The 10,130-nt window shown below is 37.3% G+C and overlaps 1 protein-coding gene across 1 annotated transcript; it reads left to right on the top strand.

The window, feature by feature from the left end:
• The first annotated feature begins 4,998 nt into the window (after nt 1–4,998).
• LOC124646291 (caspase-like) lies at nt 4,999–9,909 on the top strand. Its single transcript, XM_047186412.1, has 6 exons — nt 4,999–5,359; nt 6,627–6,755; nt 7,358–7,494; nt 7,835–8,007; nt 8,496–8,607; nt 9,133–9,909. Exons 1-6 carry the CDS (start codon nt 5,295–5,297, stop codon nt 9,354–9,356), a joined length of 840 nt encoding a protein of 279 aa, XP_047042368.1. The 5' UTR covers nt 4,999–5,294; the 3' UTR covers nt 9,357–9,909.
• The last annotated feature ends 221 nt before the right edge of the window (nt 9,910–10,130 follow it).

The following is a 10,130-nucleotide window of genomic DNA, read 5'->3' as shown; positions in this document are numbered from 1 at the left end:
ACGACTTACTGATACTTACTGATACTTACTGATACTCGGACTGATACCGGCTAAATACCTGATCTTTGTAATATACGTAACTTAAAATATAATACACGAGTACGGGGTAAACGAGTTCTAGAGTGGAGACCACGCCTCGGCAAACGTAGTGTAGGACGTCCTCAGGCACGGTGGAGGAAGACTTGCGCAAGACGGCTGGCAGGAGCTGGATGCGAGAAGCCGAAAATAGATCTCAGTGGCGTGCACTTGGAGAGGCCTATGTCCAGCAGTGGACTGCGATAGGCTGATGATGATGATGATGATGAAAATATAATACGTAATTACGTAATACGTTTGTAACATATTGATTTATCAATCAATTACTATTTATTTATTTCTCATCATTAAATAGATACATTGGTAGTTAACAAGTTGCATTAAACACTGGTATCTGATGTAGGTTGGCCGACTAAAAGTTGACAGTGTATCCGACTCTAAAATAAATAAAACTCTTCCATATTTTCTGGCAATTTGCTTTAAAAGAATGAATTTGTTAGATTAATGGTATGTGGTGGGGTGTGAAGGTGGGGTAGGGTGTAATCAGGGTTGCGTGACCACCCCCTCAGAGGAAGTGTCGTGATGGATGAGAAGTTGGTTACTATGCATGTTTTTTTTTTGTTTCGTTTAGGGCCGTCACGGATTGTGTGTGCCGGAATTTGTTTATCAATCTTTCGCTGTCTTGTTTCGTAAATTATAATGAAAAAGCTAAGCGTTTTTTTATGTATTTAATTTAAGGTCCTTTGAAGTAATTGTTACGTCAAAAATTGAGAGTACCTTGTAAAGTGAAGAGCATTATAGGTATAACTTTGGACTTAAGTAGCCAAATTTTGTGAAAAACGGACCCTACATTGATATGATAAATTCAAGACATTTACTGGCTAATAACATTACATTTCACAATATTTTCATGTCAATTGCTACCTAATTTTACACAAGAAGAGTGCGAAAGTGAAAACTGTACATTTTTTGAAAAATAAAATGAGATTTTACTTCACAATCATATCACACATTGTTGTCAACCCTATCGCAAATAGTACTTAAGTCTGACACCTCTCGGAACTCCATATCTTCAGATCTTACACGTCATACCATAATCAGAACATGCTTGTTTATTACCTAGAAACACTTGTAAGACTACCGAGCAAATACCACCTAGCTTTGCTTATATTCAGACTCGCCGAAGACGTCAAATCGGATATTTAAATCGATTAACTGATTGATTGTGACGCATATTTTCCTCCCCTTATTTTTATTTACGTTTTCCATGTTTTCATAGTTTCCATGTGTTACCATGTTTTTGCTTGTTCTGTTTTGTGTTTTTATGCGTCTCAAACGCGAATAAATGTTTGACTTTGACTTTGAACTGCGCTTCCTAATATTATATTTAAATATCTGTCGAATTACTTACTAGCGATAGTTTTGACAATCCCCTAAGCCGATAGATAGGTAACTACTGATGATACAGACAACCAGATCGATTGTCGGTCATTGCGTCTGTTCTCGAATGACATCAGTCAGTTACGAGGGACATATTATACCTACTTAGTACACAAGCATCATCATCCTCCGAGCCTTTTTCCCAACTATGGTGGGGTCGACTTCCAGTCTAACCGGATGTAGCTGAGTACCAGTGTTTTACAAGGAGCGACTGCCTACCTGACCCCCTCAACACACTTACCCTTAGTGCACAAACATGCACCCAATCAAAGATACTCTTTTTGCTCTCTCATAGGCTGTTGATGGCAAGAAATGGCGACTGGAAAGAGATGAGGCACGGTACTAACAATTACCTGCTCTCAAGCCACACCGCCAACTTCCAGAGGCACTAGGCACTAGTCCGAGTTTTGCAAGTTAACTTTCTCGATACGTAAATTATCATACAACTTAATGACGTAGCATTAATTCTAGAACTGTTTATTTATTGAAAGCTGTCATCGACACTTGGTTGTACATATTATAGACGTACTCACTTGCGAAATAATATCTAAACGTCATTATCCGGAAAAATGAATGAACGTGCTATATTCTAATCATGTCATGTAGCATACGACTCTTTACTTCAGCCATGTTATAATTACGTATCGAGCGCGTAAACTTACAAAACTCAGAATCAGCACTCACGTTTCAAGTTGCTACATTTTTTTAAAACACACAAGGCTATTTCAGTCCGAACACCCACGAATCACCACGAAACTACAAAGTCAACGGAAGAGAACCTGACACGTAAATGTGGGTTTTACTAACGACCTTCTCATTCAATAATTCCCAAATACTGCTTACATTATAAATACCAAGATATACACAAATACAGTTTATCAGTGTCCTTTGAAAGTAATGATTAATGGAATCCAGAAATCCTGACTTGAAGGCATATTTTGATTAATGATACATGTTTCTAAGAGATTAGCCGATCAAGATCATATTTGATGACGGCAGTTTGAACAAAACACGGATTTTAACATTAAATAAATAGCTGAACTTATTCCACTTCGACACTTTAACTTTAGTATTCCCGGATAATAAAGCCGTTGTGGAAATCGTCTCTTGGATAATACAGGTCAACGTGAGTTTTGACCTGTATTTATTAATTTAAACAATTTAACGTAAATAGAAGGCATCATATTTTTACATTGACAACTTTAGAACAACGTTAAAACAGAAGCGACATCCCGACGCTGAAAGTATAGATATTCCATCATCATTTACCGAGCCTTTTGCCAACTATGTTGGGGTCGACTTTCAGTCTTACCGAACGCAGCTGAGTACCTGTGTCTTACAAGAAGCGACTGCCTACACACCACCGACCTCCCAAACCCAGTTACGTAAGAAATATAAAGTAGGTATAGCGCCTCACAGGTTTTATTTTTTGAATTTTCAGCTCTGTTTTTGTGTTTCTTTTTTAAACATTTTTTTTTAAAGAATATCCAAAACACTTTTTAACAGCCTCTCAAGTACGTAATCACCTTCAAAATTTTCAGCCAATACAACCACATAATTACGACGAAACCAAGAACAAATTATTTAGGAACAATTTAACCGGACAGGGTGTTAGGTCGATGAAGCCGTCTCTAATGGCTGCCGGATGTCCGGATCAGCCGGCAAATGAGCCGGGCACAATGCCGGACGGTACAAGACGGCAGTAATTACTACAGTACTTGTGTACCTGTAGCTTAGAGCATGTAACAAACCGGAGATGCCATTGTCGTGACTTCCTCAAAGGCATACCTTTTGACAGGCTCTATCTATGGTCATCCTCGGATGCATATGTGAGCGTAAAGTTAACGTAAAGTTAATCTTTTTGATTGACAATTTATGCCCAAGATCACCGGCAACATAAATGTCCGTTGTTTTTAAAACAACTGTTTACTTTGAAAATTGTACGTCCAAATATAATAACGTTTATTTGTACATTAAAAACAACGACCCAAGTACATTTAATAACAAATAGTGATAGTTGGTTGGTGTCTTATTGACAAGATATATGTCGAATTTCCGATCACCTAAATTAGGTACGCAGACCTTTGTCTTAGAAGTTTCATAGTAAATTCTAAAAATAAAAAATTCATAGTAAACAGTGGTTTTAAGAAACCAGACGTTAATGTTGTCCTACTTGGATAACTTTAAAATACACCAGTGAACTGTCACTATTTGTTGTATTGCCTCGCCCCACATAAATGAACAGACTTCGTTGCATAGCCATAACATGTGTGCTGTTGGCGCTTCCAGCCCGTTCAATGCTCTAAGACCTGTAGGTAAACTTGGACGGTTAAGTGTAAGACGTGTAAATTAGATTTAGACAGTCTCTGTTGGAGCTATGTAGGTATGTACTTAAGAGGGTATTTCACCAGCCTTTGTTTTGGAAAAGCTGTTGTTGACTGAGAAGGTTTTATTCACCGTAAAAAATAAATAAAATTGTTTGTTGTAATGCCTTCTTTTGCTGTGCGTTAACAGCGTCCATAATTGTACCTAGCTTTAAGCCTTTTCAACATCTTTTGTAATTATTATTAATTAATTAATATTATAAAGAGGAAAACGCGGGTTCGATTCCAGGTCAGGCAAGTACATTGGTACTTGCCTGACCTGGAATCGAACCCGCGCAACTTTTCTAAGTTTGTATGTACTTTCTAAGTATATCTTAGACACCAATGACTGTGTTTCGGATGGCACGTTAAACTGTAGGTCCCGGCTGTCATTGAACATCCTTGGCAGTCGTTACGGGTAGTCAGAAGCCAGTAAGTCTGACACCAGTGTAACCTAGGGGTTTTGGGTTGCCCGGGTAACTGGGTTGAGGAGGTCAGATAGGCAGTCGCTTCTTGTAAAGCACTGGTACTCAGCTGAATCCGGTTAGACTGGAAGCGGACCCCAACATAGTTTGGGAAAAAGGCTCGGAGGATGATGATATAAAGAGGAAAACTTTGTTCGTTTGTTTGTTTGGTTGTAATGGATAAGCTCAAAAACTACTGGACCGATTTTAAATATTCTTTCACCATTGGGAAGCTAATCTGCGAGTAACATAGGCCATCCCAATCAATTCAATCATCAATTTTATCCCAGTGCGGGCAGTAGCTCCCACGGGCCGCGGGTGAAACCGCGGGAAAACGGCTAGTTTGTAATATAATGGAATGCAAATAAATATATGAATATAAAATGTTCCTTTTTTGTATTTTCTTAAATATGTCTTTCGCAATATTTAGGTAGGTACCTACCTATTACACCACGTACAAACATTTTTAGAAATTACTTAAATAATAGTAATTCTTATGCAATATAATTAAATAATAACGGTAAGGTAAGCAATTCTTTTTTTTTGTGTATTATCCTTGAAGTCTTTCGCAATATTTATGTATTACACCACGTAAAACACATACAAACATAATACCAATTCTTATGCAATTTAATTTAATAATTACACATACTTAGATACATTGCACAGTATCTATATTGCACAAGTATTTTCCTGCATAAGTTCCAGTTTCAAAAATCGTCCGCCGATATTCTTTGTAAACATATTGATAACATATCTATCCGTTATCAAGAATTTGCCTTATCTAGCGATTCACTTTTAATAAAAACGCTGTATTGTTACCGCTTATGCACAAAGTAGTATCACAATACTGTTAAACAGTGTATATTGTTGTTAATAGTTATTTAACTAAAAACAAAAACAGAATTACAAATTAGTGAAAATTCAGTTTCTAATCGGTGTTGAAGTTAAATTGATTTTCGTGTGAACTAGTGGTGTGATTATTTCAGCAATGGAAAATATGGACGAAACTTCTTCAGATATCAAGGGGTTTAACTTGAACCCATCAAATACGAGGTAAGAAGAATAACTAGCTTAATGTATTTATAGTTCTTAACTTAAGGCCCAGACGAAGGACGTCCACCAAGAAGGTGGACAGACGATCTCATAAAGGTCGCCGGAAGACGCAGGATGCAGGTCGCCTCCAACAGGTATCTGTGGAGATTTAAGGGGGAGGCCTATGTTCAGCAGTGGACGTCCTATGGCTGAGATGATGATGATGATGATGAAGGTGTTTTTGACAAAGGTTTTTGAGCAAGCAATAGAATTATCTCCACTGATCGATACGAGTGGGCGCTGATGAGATCATTTGTATAAATAATTAAATTCTATTGATCGTTTAAAATTATCTTCAATCTTCCCCGCTTTGTTGGAGTCGGGGTTACAGAACAGACTATCTTCTGCCTACAGCGGTCTGTGTTGTGTGTAAACAAAATAGCCTGCACTATTGGATGTAGGTCAATGTAATAAATTTTACAAATAGTGACATAGTTTCGGAGATTTCTATGTCACAATTTTCGCTGTTTATTTAATTTGTAGTATAGTTTATAAAACTTATATGTACCTCATCATTTTAACTGACTTCCCAAAAATGTTATTACACATACAATTAAGGATTTCTTAGAAAATGAGTAGTTAGAATTTATGTCATAAATAATAACAAAACTTCTAAATTTGATAATAAATTGTAATTTATATAATTTGTTAATTGTAATAAATAATAATGTAGCTGCCCGAATGGGCTTTAATTATTGTATGCCCAAACGGGCTGATTGTTGTACTGTAACTACAAGCTGTTGATTTGCATCCGTGCCATATTCAAGGACGTAATTATGCTACTGATTCTCGACACAAATCAACAAAAAAATTGGTACGTAATTTTTTTTTAATTTTTTTTTCGGAATTCCGTCAATGTCATCTAGCCGTATTTAAACTTCGCGCGTGTGTTACTGGCCTTAAAACCGTGCTGCGTCCTCACACAAACGCAAACACAAAGCATACGCAACGATTATTCATTAATTTCATTCATAAAATTGGATTACTTCTGAAATACTACGACATTACAATGACAAAAAAAGCAGTGCATATTAGCTATTTCCCGTCTACTGTAATTCCAATCGATTATTAACGTATTGTATGTCCTCCTCCTGAAGTATGGCACAAATGCAAATCAACAGCTTGTATACATATACCTAACACCTGTAACCAACACAATCAATACAATAAAGATACTTTACTTTACTTTACTAAGGACTTTCTCAATTAGGATATTCGTGTTTTTCAGCAATCCTATCTTTGTACCTGAAGATGAGGGCCTCAAGTTCGACAAAGATGCTCTGTACTACAATATGAGCGGTGAAAAGTATCTAATCATTCTGAATCACCATACCTTCAAGAAGACTAGATATTTCAAGTAAGTACTATACTCCCAGCGGGACCCAGCAGGGCCAAGGTCTGCCGGGGCTGCGGGATTGTTGGAAAGAGATACCGCGGCCCTGGTACATAAAAGGCCTACGACGGAACACGATGGTTTATAGTCAGTAAGACTCTGACACTCCCTCAGCGCTGCTAACCCACAGCGGGAGGGATCATTTGATGATTTTTGACGTCGATAAACAAAAAGTACTATACTCTTAGAACAAACTACATTTTTTACCAACTACCCGACCTAATATCAGCTGTTAGCTGGCTGGATAGTTAAGTTTGAAGATAATCAGATATTTTTTCGGGCTATGAGAGTGAAGGAATATTGAATGCACTTGTGTCTACACAAATGTTTGTACACTATAATATGTACTGAGGAGCTGGCTGATCTCCTTACCCTGATGGTTTGACATCGACGATCCAGAAAGTCAGCAGTTTTTTATAAAAGCCGGTCAGAAGTCAACATGTTAATTTACGTACAATTTTAGTAGTCTTAAGGAATAAAATACATTTTATTTAACATCTATTTATTTTATTCCCCTATCTTTATTTATCTTTCTTCTATTTATTTTTTATTTTCTTTGATTACAGAAATCAGCAGCCTAGCACAAGGAATGGTACGGACAATGATGTGAAAAGCTTAAAGACGTTGTTCGGGAACCTCGGCTTTGAAGTCATCGTGTTCAGAGACTTAGAGTACCCAGAGATTATCAAGAATCTTAATGCCAGTAAGTGTTAATAACTATTTATTTATAACTGCTAGAGAAGAGTAGTCATACTGTGAATGAGCGTGGTTAAAATCTATCTAGTAAAATTATCAAGGCGGAGGGAAATCATTGTGAGCAGTAGCGTGTATTTAATTAGACTATCTGACTTGAGCCGACGCAGAGATCAATATTATATATTTTTTTAAAGGAAACAAAATGTATAACTCAGAAATGTAAGCTATATTATCGCCAAGTTTTATCAAAATCAATGAATAAATTTTAGCGTAAAAGAGTAACAACTATACATCGTACATCCTTATAAACTTTTGCATTATTAATAGGTTTCCTATCATAATTCCAGTTGCCACAAAAGACCACTCTCGAACCTCGTGCATGTGTGTCACAATCCTGAGCCATGGAGACAAGGGTGGAGAAGTTCACGCAGCTGACAGACCCTACCTCCTCACTGATGTCTTTACCATCTTCGAGAAGCAGCCGGGTCTGGTCAACAAACCTAAGCTGTTCTTCGTTCAGGTAGATATTTTGAAAAAGGCTTGCAACTGGGTGGTCCCAAGACGCAGAATAATGTTGTGCAATGTTACCTCCTATAAAATTATTGTGCAATTACCTATGTACACTACATATTATTGCACAATCTTCAAAATTAACATATTAACTATTACGAACATTTTATCGGTCTCATAAATCAGAACTAATATGAACAGATAACAATGATCAGGCAAAAACACTGGTACTCAGCGGAATCCGGTTAGACTGGAAGCCGACCCCAACATAGTTGGGAAAGAGCTCGGAGGATGAGGATGAACAATGATCAGTTATTTGGCCGGTATCAGCCCACGACTATCCATACTTACTTTCACCATCAATGTTACTCAATGTCTTCCTTCCAGAGCCCTTCGTCATTCAGTGCTGCAAAAAGACAACTCTTTTGAACAATCCTGAATCCCTGGCAGGTTTTAATTTCCTCTAAGTATAACTTAATACTCTGGTTTTTCTCCCAGGCGTGCAGAGGCGCTAGTATGGATGCTGGCAACACTGTGGCGCTGGACGGCGAAGCCTCATTCACCGTGCCCACGCATGCTGACTTCCTCGTCTTGCGCTCCTCTGTTGAAGGTAAGGTAGACTTTTTAATCAATACCTAAACGAAAACACAAAAGCAAATATGTATTGTGATAACGTTTAGAAGATAGTCCGGGGAGATTTTTGCAGTCTGTCGATTTCAAAGATGGGACAGGTTTTAGGAAAGGACTTTGTAGTTTTTTCACTTTACTGCCAAAAAATGGGTCTCTCAAGTCCGATAAGCATATTGCTCAGAAAGCAAAAACGAAATCTTTGCCATCCTTCTTTACTACATGCCTGCGTAAAAAAAACAAAACAGTTTATAAAAAACTAGCTTCTGTCAGCGGTTTCACCCGCATCCCGTAGGAACCACGGCACGAACCCGGATAAAAAGTCTATAGCCTTCCTCGATAAATGGGCTATCTAACACTGCAAGAATTTTTCAAATCGGTCCAGTAGTTCTTGAGATTAGCGCGTTCAAACAAACAAACAAATTTAAAATATTAGTATAGATGTAACCCTTCCTCAAAAAAAGCTACAACAATTATTATTAAAAATGTATAAAACTATTTTCTACAGACTACCTCTCCTACCGCGATGCAAACGGTTCTTGGATGATCCAAGCCCTCTGCCACGTCGTTCAGAAACACTACGAAGACCTGGACCTTCTCCACATGATTACCCTGGTGAACCGGCATGTGGCGTACGAGAGGACCACATACACGCCTTCCAACAGAGCCATGAATAACAAGAAACAAATGCCAGAGACCAGGTTCACGCTGACTAAGCTGCTGAAATTTTGAGGGAGCTTCGAAGCGTTGGTGCTTCGATTGTCAATGTTGTTAATTAATTGAATAATCCTTAGTAATATTGTAAATGTCAAAGTGACTGTCTGTCTCTTTGTCTCTCATGTTAATAATAGTGGATCGATAACACAGATAAATAATAAAGAAAAAGAAAGTATATACTTGATAGGATACCTTTTAGAAAGGTAGTTCTCTCAGGACGCGGTTAGAACGGCGGGAAACAGCTAGTTTGTAAAAAGTGCTTCTTCTGTTTTTGTGTATGTGCTAAGAATGAGTCTTCTCTGTAAAGTATAATAAATGAAGTTAGCATCATTATTGTTTCCTTGTTCATTTTTATGCACATATATTAATGTTATAAGTGTGAAAGTTGCTCGGTGTGTCTAATGTATTACGTCAAAACTACTGAATTTAAATTTTTGGTAAGATAGATAGCCTGAGAACCGAGTGTGAGAAGTAGTTCCCTAGGCATACAGTTAATCCGCTGGAAATAGCTTGTTATTAATAAGTGTTATTCCTGTAACGTATAATAAATGAACTTTTCATAAACATTTTTCGTTTGTTCATTATTTATTTCTCATAAAAAAATTTGCAATTTGCATATTACCGCACAATGTTTTTCTATCACCGCATATTAACGTTTTAAGTTATAATGATAGCTATGTACTTTTAGCTTCAATATAACTGAAATTAGTAAAAAAAGTCTTGCCTCTTCTCGTGCTTGAGAAACAGAAGCCATAGCACCTAATCATAGACAACGTTTCAACGTCACCA

This window comes from Helicoverpa zea, chromosome 3, assembly GCF_022581195.2.
Source record: "Helicoverpa zea isolate HzStark_Cry1AcR chromosome 3, ilHelZeax1.1, whole genome shotgun sequence".
NCBI classification, from domain to species: Eukaryota; Metazoa; Arthropoda; class Insecta; order Lepidoptera; family Noctuidae; genus Helicoverpa; species Helicoverpa zea.
The sequence above is the reverse complement of the archived record's forward strand: the minus strand, read 5'-3'. Positions and strand labels throughout refer to the sequence as shown.